The sequence below is a fragment of the Lampetra fluviatilis genome, chromosome 42 (assembly GCF_964198595.1).
Source record: "Lampetra fluviatilis chromosome 42, kcLamFluv1.1, whole genome shotgun sequence".
Taxonomy (NCBI): domain Eukaryota; kingdom Metazoa; phylum Chordata; class Hyperoartia; order Petromyzontiformes; family Petromyzontidae; genus Lampetra; species Lampetra fluviatilis.
The window spans coordinates 5,945,710-5,959,302 of record NC_136316.1 but is presented as its reverse complement, the minus strand read 5'-3'; the positions used below and the strand labels follow the sequence as shown (position 1 = coordinate 5,959,302).

The following is a 13,593-nucleotide window of genomic DNA, read 5'->3' as shown; positions in this document are numbered from 1 at the left end:
TGATGATGATACACTCCGATGCTGCCGACCCAACGAACTGGCTTGACACACCTGCTCGTGATATAGTCGTGTATTGCTCTACAATCTACATCAGCCGTGGAAAAAGAAGAAGTTTGGGTCGAATCGCTCACCCCCCATTGCGCAAAGAGATAGAGAGGGGGGGGGGAGGCCTTGCCTGGAATGTCCGGCGGTTCAACAGCGTTGATTCAAGCAACATGCCTCACTGCTGATGAGACGCCGCATATCGAAACCGCTCCAGAGGTTTGCTCGACTTGAATCAATGCTCAATTTATCACGTGGCAGGCTTTCGCGACCAATATTATTCATAATATAGGTTTTTTTTTGGGTCAGATCGCGTTATTTATAATCACTGCACCAGATTGAATTGAATTAAATGATGACGTCACCCTGCTGCTGCTGCTCTATTTAAGACCGGGAGCAACAGGAGAGCTTCACCATTCTTGCCCGATGAAGCTGATTGTAATTGTCAGCGAAACGTCGTACTACTCAAATTTTAAAATGCTGTTGATTCTCTCTTCAGCACACCGGTGGGCTAAAGAAGTGAATTATTTTGTCCTTTGAAAAACGTGACACATTTTTTACTGTTTGGCCGTGTCGGGTGGTGGAGAGTTACGACACATTTATAAATAACGCGATCTGACCCAAAAACCTATATTTTGATTCAATGCTGCTGAAATGATGCACTCGGCCTGATTATATTCGATTTTTCCAGTCGATTGAACACAAAACGGAGAGCACATCCTTGGAACAAAAAAAAGGGACAAAGATCCGCCCTGTAGCCTCCACAGGCTGTTGGGGCAAGTGCTGTTAGCGAGTTCAGATGAAGGCCGGATCGGCACACGAGGCGGAGGGTGAGCGACACCACGCACGGCCGCCAGATACTCATTTGAGGCCGAGTCGACCTAGGGGAGGCCCAGGACCGGTTCAGATAATCGTCGCTGATTTTGTTTAACAGTTGGAAACCTAACTCGGGTAGTCAACTTCGTAGCGCAGTGCGCTAACCGCTGCGCCACCGCTCCCCACATCCTTAACGCACACACAATGAAACGTCCTTTCAAATGGAAGTCCATTACATCATCATGATCTTTTTCGATTTAAAGCTTTCTTGACTGCAGGGATTCATCTTCTTGGTTCTTTCGGTAAAGTCACGTAGAAGAGAAGTAATACAATAATACAAATTAAACATAATACAATTATTCTCACGACGTTTCGGCCACAATGCAAGCAGCAGTTATCAGGTGAAGACCAGGTCTGTCGGGGAGACAGCGTCTGACAGACCTGTTCTTCACCTGAGGACGGCTGCTTGCGTTGTGGCCGAAACGTCGTGAGAATTATTGTATTATGTTTTATTTTTATTATTTTATTATTTCCCTTCTACGTGACTTTACCAGAAGAACCAAGAAGATCATCAAGATCATCATCAGTAGCAGCATCAGCAGTCATGGCATATCTACTGCTGGATGGAGGCCTCAAAAAGTCGTCTCCATCTCTCACCTGTGATGGGAACGATGCCGGAAGGACGTTCAGCAAATAAAGGCAGCGTCTCCACACAGCGGCCCAAAACACTCGTAAGCCAAAACCATCGTTTTATTGTCACTTCTGTTTTTTTATATATCTTTATATATATATTTACACAATCATCAACCACACGCAACGCATGGCATTTCAATTCCGTATGTACAAGCAACAAGTGTGCGCGTCCGTGTTGTGTGTGTGTGTGATATTTGTGCTCGCCGAGAGCACTTGCCCCGACAGCCTGCATGTCTATACGGGGGGAGGGGGTACCTTTGTCTTTGTCTGTACGTGTGTTTGTGCGCACAAATAATGCAACAGACACCCATTTGAGGCTGAGTCGACGTCGGCGAGGCACAGGCCAATCCCAGGTGCACACGTAACAGCGAAGGTAGCGATGTTACACTCTTAGTTTGCACGTGATGCCCCCTTAGCTCGACTCAGCCTCAAATTATTACGAGGCTAGTGCAGTGTGTGAAAACATCAGCGGAGGAGAGACAAAGGCGGACGGGTGTGTAAAAGCTGTCAACGCCATCTCACCACGTGCCATATTTGACTTAATCATAGGTGCTCGTTAACAGCTCTACGCCCCAAACAGTCTGTATGGCTGTATGGGTGACCGCTGTCTGTGTGTTGATACGCGTGTGTGTGTGTGTGCGCGCGTTCAGTTGCATACATAACCGTAGTAAAAGCATTTTTGCAATTACAAAAATAAATATTAATATTAATAACAATACCGCAGGACTTGCCATGACATTAAAATTCACAAACGCTCAAAAATGAGTTCTTCCAATATTTTACAAACATTTTTTTGATATATGTCATATTTATATAATTTTCCTGCCCCCCCCCCCGCTTATTTTAAATCAATAGAATTTAATATCGCATTACAAAACATGTTATTCTTTCCTATTTGTGTTTTGTTTCTTTAAATACCGTGTGTTGTTTTCAAGTCGCCTTCACACCAGAGTGACCAGTTGCGCCCCTTTCTCTCTCTCATTCCGTGTGCTGTGAATTAAGGGCCATTGCCCGAAACGTCGCCTATTTCATATGCCTCCTCTTTAAAGGCCACCGTGTTATTGACACACGCGTTGCTTTCTTGTTGTTTTTGTTGTTGTTGTGCTTTTTATTTGACCAGGTGAGGCCCCACTGAGCTATGTAGCTCTTGTTCAGAAGCGTCCAGGCCACAAATGATAGCTCAACAAAGTGGCTCATTACAGGCAAATTTAAAGCAGCAATTACTCTGAACGGGGTGATGATGATGATTCCAAATGTGGACGGAAAACCCGGAGGGCCCGGAGAAAAATCCACGCGACCACGGTGGAGAAAGAATACGCAAACTCCAAATATACAGCAGCAGGCGTCATGGGTCTGGATCGAACCCACGACCTCCTGTGTACCAGGCGAGGTAGTTAACATCTCCTAGTCACTCTGGCTCGTGCACCACGCTGCAGAGGCATCACCGAATAATTCGCTGATATTATTTATCAGTATTATTACCGGGCTTGTTTAAGATGGGAATACTCGTAGCATCTCAACACCCTTTTTATCGGAGGGGTCTCGCCAAGTTTTCGCAATAGGGTGGCGCTAACTGATATTCACATTCCAATTGAGTAATTAGCAGAGTTTAATCCTTCATAATTTCTATGCCGAATATGTACCCTGGCGCCATGGGGACATAATGGCCTACTGTTTGCGAACGACGCCACGCGATTTTTAACGTCCGCTGTGTGCGAAGAAGACGGACACGCGTAATTATACCGCAGTATTAACCAGGGCAGCCGCCGAATTGCACTGCAAACGAGCGGCAAACGCACTGACGCTGGGCCGTGTCTCATATGTCGACATCTTTTTGCGCAACAAACAGTTGCACGGAGTTGCCCACAACCGGTTGCGACGAGTTGCGTGCAACTGGTTGCTCACAGTAGACACAGACTAGACTTTCAACCATCGATCTGCTCGGCGATTTTGTTTTGTTATAAAGACGTCATCACCACGTGACGCAGTTGCGACACTACGATTGGTCGTCACGATCGTGAACACGCCCATTAATTTCCTATCTGCGCAACTTCTCGCTCAGATGCGGACAAATCAGTTGCAGGCAATTAAGTTGACGACGACGATGACGACGATGGCGATGGTAACGATGATGAATTACCATCAATCTAAGAACCGGTATTTGGCATATGATGGTGGTTTTTTTTTACGCACTGAGCTTTAGTTGATTGCGCAACTCTCCGCTCGGACGTTTGCGAGGGTTGACACTTTGAGAAGGGTTTGATTGCGCAACTGATTGCGCAGGTGTGGAGCCGACTTGACTCACTCGCTCTCTCGTTTGTTCGAAATAAATTCTAATTATAAATTAATAGCACGTTCATTAATAAACCTGAGACAATGCATTTGATCTACAGATACAGAAAATAACTACTTTTCGTGTAGCAATGTACAAAAGTTGAAGATGCACTCTCCCCGTCTTCTTCGTCATCATCATCATCAGTCTCCTCCTCGCGGTGAGAGGGGGAGGGTGAGTGCCATTGTGTGTGAGTGTGAGTGAGTGTGTGTGTGAGTGTGATTGTGTGTGAGTGTGATTGTGTGTGAGTGAGTGTTGAGTGAGTGTGTGAGTGTGATTGTGTGTGAGTGAGGGTGAGTGTTGAGTGAGGGTGTGTGTGAGTGTGTGTGAGTGTGAGCGAGTGTGTGTGTGAGTGTGATTGTGTGTGAGTGAGGGTGAGTGAGGGTGAGTGTGTGTGAGTGTGATTGTGTGTGAGTAGGTGAGTGTGTGTGTGTGATTGTGTGTGAGTGAGGGTGTGTGTGAGTGAGGGTGGGTGAGTGTGAGTGAGTGTGAGGGTGAGTGTGAGTGAGTGTGAGGGTGTGTGCGATTGTGTGTGAGTGAGGGTGAGTGTGTGAGGGTCTGTGTGAGTGTGAGTGAGTGAGTGTGAGTGTGTGTGAGTGAGTGTTGAGTGAGTGTGTGAGTGTGATTGTGTGTGAGTGACGGTGAGTGTTGAGTGAGGGTGTGTGTGAGTGTGTGTGAGTGTGTGTGAGTGTGTGTGAGTCTGTGAGTGAGGGTGAGTGATGGTGAGTGTGATTGTGTGTGAGTGAGGGTGAGTGTGATTGTGTGTGAGTGAGGGTGAGTGTGAGTGGGTGAGGGTGTGTGTGAGTGAGTGTGATTGTGTGTGAGTGAGGGTGTGTGTGAGTGAGTGTGTGTGAGTGTGATTGTGTGTGAGTGAGGGTGATTGTGTGTGTGTGTGTGTGTGAGTGTGTGTGTGTGAGTGTGTGTGAGTGAGGGTGTGTGTGAGTGTGTGTGAGTGAGTGTGTGTGAGTGTGATTGTGTGAGAGTGAGTGTGTGTGAGTGAGGGTGTGTGTGAGTGTGTGTGAGTGAGTGTGTGTGAGTGTGATTGTGTGTGAGTGAGTGTAATTGTGTGTGAGTGTGTGTGAGTGAGGGTGTGTGTGAGTGTGAGTGTGTGTGAGTGTGTGTGAGTGAGGGTGTGTGTGAGTGTGAGTGAGTGTGAGTGTGAGTGAGAGTGTGTGAGGGTGTATGTGAGTGTGATTGTGTGTGAGTGTGAGTGATTGTGAATGAGTGTGTGTGAGTGTGATTGTGTGTGAGTGTGAGTGTGTGAGTGTGATTGTGTGTGAGTGAGGGTGATTGTGAGTGAGTGTGTGAGTGAGGGTGTGTGTGAGTGTGTGTGAGTGAGTGTGTGTGAGTGAGTGTGTGTGAGTGTGATTATGTGTGACTGAGTGTAATTGTGTGTGAGTGTGTGTGAGTGAGGGTGTGTGTGAGTGTGTGTGAGTCAGGGTGTGTGTGAGTGAGTGTGAGTGTGTGTGAGTGTGAGTGTGTGAGGGTGTGTGTGAGTGTGATTGTGTGTGAGTGTGAGTGATTGTGAATGAGTGTGTGTGAGTGTGATTGTGTGTGAGTGTGAGTGTGTGAGTGTGATTGTGTGTGAGTGAGGGTGATTGTGAGTGAGGGTGTGTGTGAGTGTAATTGTGTGTGAGTGAGTGTGAGTGAGGGTGAGTGTGAGTGAGTGTGAATTAGGGTGTATGGGAGTGTGATTGTGTGTGAGTAAGGGTGGATATGTGATTGCGTGCGAGTGAGAAAGAGTGTGTGAGTGTGATGGTAAGTGTGTATGTGAGTGTGAGCGCGTGTATTACATGTGTATGTATTCGTGTGTAACACAAACCCGAACCCTCCCCTAGGTCGACTCAGCCTCAAAAGAGTACCTGGTGCAATGTGGTAACATCGTCATTGTGGAGACAAAGGCGGTCGGGCGTGGTGATGTCCACCCACCTCCTCTTGTGCCGTGCCGGCCTTCAAAGGTGCTCGCTAACAGCACTTGCCCCAAACGTCCGTTGAGGCTATACGGGGGATCTTTGTCTTGCAATGTGTGTAACGTGTGTGTGTGTGTGTACACGGTCGTGCATTCACGCACAGTAATTGGAGCGTGCAGTTCATCTATCTGGTGATACAGCGACCTCTGCCTGAAACACATGTTGGCACAGCGACACACACACAGACAGACACACAGATAAATGCACGCGCATATATACAGCAACACACACACACACGTGCATACATATAGCAGCCCACCCAGACACACGGGTAAAACCAGCAACACACATACATACATACAGACACACACAGAGACAGCCATACACGCATGCAGCAACACACATACACACGCCCACAGATACATCAACACACACACATACACACGCCCACAGATACATCAACACACACACATACACACGCCCACAGATACATCAACACACACACATACACACGCCCACAGATACATCAACACACACACACACAGATACCTATACATTCAGATATATACAGCAACACAGGACAAACGGACATACAGACTCACATACATACATACATGCATCCATACAAAGACAGACACACACAGAACGAACACACACACAGATACACATACTGTTCATACAGACACACACAGAGACCCACATCCACATACACACACAACAACAAATAGACACACAAAGACACACACACACAGACAGACACACACACAGAAGGAACACACACAGAGACCCACATTCACATACACACACCAAAACAAATAGACACACACAGACATGCACAGACAGGTATATAATATATACAGACATACATAGGGACACATACAAATGCATACACACACCAAAACGAACAGATAGACACGCAAAAAACACACACACAGATAGGTCAGCTATAAGTACAAGCATCGATTCATTTTCGTCTTAATGTTCATCCGTGTGAATGCCTGTTGATTGTGTGTGTTTGTGTTGAATATACTTTGTGTGTCGTAGAAATGTGTAAATGTACGTTTATGAGTTGATATACGCATCGTTTCAAGGTGCACCAGTCCTGGCACCAGCCCAGCCTGGCGCAAGCTCCGTCACCGCCACTTAGTGGCGAACAGAGTTGGTTACATATATACCTTAACTTGTAATAAGAAATATTTAACACAGCCCTTAAATCAAACACAGAACACCATACGAGCATAGAGTGCAATGTGGAACTACTTGCCCCCGTCATAGGAATGTGGAATGTACACCACTGGCTCAGCAATTGTATTCTAGATTTGAAGCTTTCGTGACTGCAAGGATTCATATTCTTAGGTTTTTTCGGTAAAGTCACGTAGGTAACAAAATTTGTTTTACTTTTATTAATTTCAATAAAACATTTTTTACCTACGTGACTTTACCGAAAAAACCTAAGAATACTCAGCAATGTAATTGGAACGATCGCTGAATGTCATGTACACGAACGCAAAATAAATCATCGTTGTGCTGTACTATGCTGCAAAATCTATGCTCCCCACCTTCACCAACCCACACTGACCAGCTGCGGGTGAGGTATGACCAAACGACCACCACGTGAGAAGTTGCCACGGCGTGGGAAGGCCTTCATCCAGCAGTGGACTGACAGAAAAGTGCCGCTCATATTGATTACACAGGTTCACTGAGAAACAGTGAATCCAGCACATTACATTTTATATTTTGCCTACACTAATTGTAAAATGCAACACGTGTGTCAATAACATGATACGGCCCTGAACGATGAAAAAAATATATATAATCGGCGACGTTTCGGATCATGACCCCTTCTTCATGTACTATGAAGAATGGGGCACAGTGAATTATTATTTTTAGGCGCAGCCCTGCAATTCCCTGCTCATGCCACTGCTATCAGAAAGGCCTCCACGAGATGAATCTCTATGGAGCCTCCCCCGTTTGAGGGTATTTGGCCTACTCTTCCTCGCTGGCCACAGGTCATGGACAAGGCCGGGGCACCCACGCGTATACCCCCACGTGACCTACCTGCCGACCGGATGAACCACTCATGCGGGACAACTACAATGTACTGCTGCTATGTGCAACACATGTTGGACTTCTTTCACACCGCACGTAGCCGAAACCCGTGCTGATGGGGTGCCGTGCGTGCCGTGCGTGCGAAGCGTCGGACGTGGGTTTGTGATTCGCCGTTGCGATGAGAACTCACCGCAATAAAAACCTTTTGAATAAGGCAGTCGTGTAAGAGCGCGTTCTATACGAGGCAATGGCGGTTGTCCTTTGAATCTGAAATACACATACACGTGAGAAAAGTTCATTTTAGTTGGGTTTTTTTGGGGGGGGAGGGGGGGGGTTAGATCGTGTAAATATAAATGTATCGGTGAAGCCGCCAATTGGTTACTAGCACAGAAACACCGGTTGTGTGCTGGAGAGCAAATCCACAACATTTACAATCTGTGTCAAGTCGTCACGCGAGGAACGGTGGCGCAGCGGTTAGCGCAGTCAAACGGACACTTGCTTTTGACGGTGCGAGATGGGGTGGGGGCGTTTTTTGTAAATCCACTGCTGGTTATGGGGGACAGGGGGGCGTTGTGGGGGGGGGGGTGTTCGACCATACTTCACCGCTCTGGTCAGTGCGGGTTGGTGTAAAGGTGTCATTACAGCGCCGGTTATTTACTGTTCGGAGGAAATACTAAAAAAATCAAGGGTACTGTGTTTACACAAAAATAATAATAACGTTAGTGGCGAAAGTTAAACGGACATTCAAATCAACTGAAGTTAACGTGATGTGTAAACAATACGAACTAAAGTAGAGTCATTACAACTAAACTAGGTTTTATTTTAATCTTGATTCGAAGCTTTCGTGACTGCAGGAATCCATCCTCTGTGGTTCTTTCACCTGATGATGGACGCTTGCGTTGCGCCCGAAACGTCGTGATTTATTATTTTATTGTATACCTACGTGACTTTACCGAACGAACCAATGAGTATGGATTTTATTTTATCAAGAAACTCCCCCTCACTTAGCGATGATAGCTCAACAAAGTGTAGTTCCCACGTGGACATTTATCGCAGCCAAATACTCTAAACTCCTAATAGAGGTTGTTTTTGTTGTTTGGGTTAGATCTCGTAAAAATATTATAAATGTGTCGTTAAACCCGCCACCACCCGACACAGCCAATGCGTAAGCGGTTGTAACGTCAACAGAACGTGGCCAATTCGTTACCAGCACAGCAACATCGGGCTTGTCGGAGGGTAAACCCACAACATTTACCATTCGTGTCCGACGTTTCGCCAGTAATTACAACTTAGCATCATCAGACGACATGTTCGACTCCAAACGCGCGTTTCTAAGCATGCGTAGAGAGCGATCGATTGATCGATGGCCCATCGTCTTATGCCTCCCCCCCCCATCTCTTATCGCACGTTCGACTCAACGGCTGACGAGTCAATCCCGCTGTGAAGAACACGTTGGCCCCGTGTCTTTGCAAGATGTGGGAGTGCCAAATGATGTAATATGTGCACCGAGATTGGCGGAAGACGCGACTAGTACACACACACACACAGTACACATACACAGTACACATAGTACACACAGTACGTATATACACACAGTACGTATATACACACAGTACACATAGTACACACACAGTAGACAGTACACACAGTACGTATATACACACACAGTACACATAGTACACACACAGTGCACACAGTGCACACACAGTACGCACACACAGCACACGCAGTACACACACAATACATACACAGTACATACACAGTACAACACACAGCGTTGCCCTATCTCCAACCACATAGCCGCATGAAGAGTTTCATTAAAACCGCATCGAGCCAATTGTTGAGCCACATTTACGCGAAATCGCACAAACGCAACCCGCACAAAGCGAGGGACACCTGAATATCAATGGGGCAGGAGGAGGAGGGGGGGGGTCTACAAGTGGCATTGATAAAGGCGCAGCTCTGCAACTGCTCGCTGTAGCCACTCCCGCAGGATGTGTCGCTCCACGTGGTGCCCGTCACGTGTGGATGTGGGTCATCACACCTTCACCCCGCCACACACCACCTCACCTATCTGTTCGCTAGGCCTGTGGCGGTTACCTATTGATGATGGAGTTATTTTATTCATTTGCTAAACTTTGATTTTAGTTTGACAGTTTTGTTGGGAAACAGGCTCAACGGTTGTTTTGTTTTTGTTGTGCAAAACATCAACGCGTGTGACACGCGGTACGATTAACGTTGTAAAAATAAATGAATAGGTTAACAGCTTTTTTTTCATTGAGCAAAAAAGTGTTGCGTTTGGGAAAGAAAGATAAGCTAGGGAAAGACAGAAATCTGGCTGTCGCCTGATGAGGCTAGTTGTAATTACTGGCGAAACGTCGTACTCAGATTGTAAATGTTGTGGATTTGCTCTCCAACACACCGGTGTGCTGTAATAGTATACTACACTATGCACTACACTATACACTACACTTATACACTGCACTACACTATACACTACACTATGCACTACACTATACACTACACTATGCACTACACTATACACTACACTATACACTACATTATGCACTACACTATACACTACACTATGCACTACACTATACACTACACTATACACTGCACTATACACTACACTATACACTACACTACACTATACACTAGTGCTGTACTAGTACACTACACTTATACACTACACTGCACTACAATATACACTACACTTATACACTACACTACACACTAGTGCTGTACTGGTACACTACACTTATACACTACACTATACACTGCACTACACTATACACTAGTCAAATTAACACGTAGGCTTTCGCGACCAATATTATTCATAACACTAGTGCTGTACTAGTACACTACACTTATACACTACACTATACACTACACTATACACTGCACTACACGACACATTAGTGCTGTACGAGTGACGAATTGCCACGTTCTGTTTACGTGACACAAACCTTCCTAGTTGGCCGTGTCGGGTGGTGGCGGGTTTAACGACACATTTATATATTTACGCGATCTAACCCAACAGAAACTATATTATCAAAGAACGCGTAGTCAACCCGCCCTCCCATGGCGATGGTGGGGAAGAGAGCCGGGAACTCCACATCGGAGTGGAATCTCGTGGCAAAGTCGAACTCCTTCGAATCCCCGACTACCGCGCCATGGAGATCGAACACCCCCCCCCCCCGCATCGAATCGAACCGCCTACACATCCCCGCATCGCGAGCGCCGTCGTGCCGAGCATTTCACACACACGCACACCCCACGAACAGCAGCAGCAGCAGCAGCATCGCGATTATCACGAATCTAACATAAATAATAAACTCTTGGGATTTTTTTCTTTTCTTCTAGATTTGAAGTTTTCGTGACTGCAAGGTTCCATACTTTTTTTTTTCAGGTGATGACGGAGGCTTGTGTTGCTTCAGAAACGTCTTGGGATTTTAGTGGGGTGTCTAGAAATGGATCGGGCGGGGGTGGGTTAGGGGGGCTGGAGCGGGTCTGCGTGCGAATTTGTAAAACTGCAGCCTCGCCGCTTGAACAATCGATGTTCGTATCGCTTTATGTACGGACCATTGGACATATTTGCCGAACAAGTGAGGCATGCCTTTTATCGTGGAGCTAAAAGAAAGAAAAAAAAGTTCATTCTCGCGCAAAGATCCCCCCCCCCCCCCCCGTGTGTAGCCTTCAACAAACTGTTGGGGCAAGTGCTGTTAGCGAGCACCTATTGAGGCCGGGAGAGATCACCAGTGTGTTGTGGTTGGCCAGCACCACTCCCGACCGCCTTTATCTCCCCGGTGGCGATGATTAATTTTTTTTTTACATCGCACGAAGTACTCATTTTGAGGCTGAGTCTACCTAGATTGAGGTCCAGGACCGGTTCAGAAAATCGTCACTGGTTGTTAGCCGTGAGCGGGAATCGAACTCGGACGGGGCCGGGGTTCGTAGCGCGGCGCGCTAACCGCTGCGCCACCGCTCCCCAAGTCAGCGTGCATGAAAATCCTACCCAGATATAAACGATGTTACACAAACGTGCATGCGTATGCGCGTGTGCATTGGTATGCGCGACTCGATCGCATGCAACACTCGCGAAACCGGTGAGAAAGTACACTCATAAGCGTGACACAAATACACACACACCAGTTAAAAATACGCGCGGACACACCGACTTTGTATGCATGCGCTACGTGATACGCGCACAAGTACTTTAACACATGCAGACACCACGACACATATACACACGGACTATGCGGGACAAAGACAAAGATCCCCCGTATAGCCTCGACAGACTGTTGGGGCAAGTGCTGCTAGCGAGTAGCAGCACCGCACACGATGAGGTTGGTGGCCACGCTACGCTACGCACGCAAACACGCTTCTAAAACACCAGCTCAGATAATCGTCACTGATGCTGGCCGTGGGGCAGTGCGCTGCACCCATTAAAGCATGACAAATCGCAAGTGCACCTAGCCTGGCACGGGCGCTGTGTTGGGTCACGTCACCGCCACTGAGTTGCGAATGACGGCTGTCATCCATAAAGCGCGCGCCGCAGATAAACGTGCGTCATGAAGGGCCGTTGCCCGAAACGTCGCGTATTACACGTCGCATTGTTTAAGGCCACACCCGGTGTTGTTGATGAGTCGTCGGGGCTATCAAACACTTCTACAAACATCGCGTTGACCCTTTAACCTAACGCTGCAGATGCTTTGGGTCAGTAGCATTAGTGATCGACTATTAAATACTGTAGACACAAAGACAAAGAGTCCCCTTGTGTAGCCTCTACCAGGCTGTTGGGGCAAGTGCTGCTAGCGAGCACCTACGAAGGCCGGCACAGCACAACGAGGTTGGGGTGTGGTGTGCCCAATTCCATGCACGGCCGCATATGTCTCTCCCCAGTGTTAATGTTTGTTACACGTAGCAACGGGTACTAATTTAAGGCTGAGTCGACCCACGGGAGGCCCCGGACAGGCTCTGATGAGACTCGTCACGTATGTTCGCCTCGTGCACATTGAACAACCCACACATTAAAACAGTGTTGCGTTTATATTAGCTATGATAAGTATAACGAATTGTAAATGTTGTGGATTTACTCTACAACACACCGGTGGGTTGAAGTAGTAACTATTTGGAAGTTTAGTTTACGTGACAAATCCCTTACTGATTGGCTGTGTCGGGTGGTGGAGGGTTACGACACAACATTAATACTTACGCGATCTAACCCAAAACACCTTTATTATTAATAAAATTGGTCGCGAAAGCCTACGTGTTAAACTATAACGATACGTACGAATAATGAATCCACAAATCTCATTCGCTAATTACTCAACTCACCCAAACGACTCATTTACTCGTACATTCACCCACATGCCAACAATCTCACTCACTAACCCCGACACTCGCAAACCCACACACACAAACACAATTCTCACTCTCACACACACAGCACTCACTCATCCGTCTTACATCTCAAGCAACTTAACCATCCACTCACTTCATCAATAACCCACCAAATGACTCGCTCGCTCAGCCATCATCCACATACCCTACTCACTCACTCACCCACCGACTCACCCATTTATTGACTAATCCACTCACCAACCCACCCACCTTCTCTCAAGGGTCCCTCTGTGTACCGCTGAGGCTCTTTGAAGCCACTGACCCACCCATCCACTAACCCACCCACCCACCCATTCACTCAACCACCCACCCATCCACTCAACCACCCACCCATCCACTCAACCA

At 47.0% G+C, this 13,593-nt stretch overlaps 1 protein-coding gene across 5 annotated transcripts in view; it reads right to left on the bottom strand.

Moving 5' to 3' along the window:
* Positions 1-1,590: 1,590 nt before the first annotated feature.
* The window catches only part of LOC144946672 (Iroquois homeobox protein 5a-like), a 38,028-nt gene continuing 26,025 nt past the window's right edge, over positions 1,591-13,593 (bottom strand). The window contains exons 4-5 of one of the 5 annotated variants that reach the window (XR_013639926.1): positions 7,353-8,109; positions 1,591-6,003 (exon numbers count right to left, since the gene is read on the bottom strand). Coding sequence is in view for 2 of the 5 variants with exons in the window: in XM_078875749.1 (XP_078731875.1) it covers positions 8,078-8,109 (32 nt within the window). In the remaining 3 variants the exon portion in view is untranslated. The remainder of the gene's footprint in view (positions 6,004-7,352; positions 8,110-13,593) is intronic. The other 4 variants (XR_013639928.1, XM_078875749.1, XM_078875748.1 and 1 more) reach the window with 4 other exon arrangements.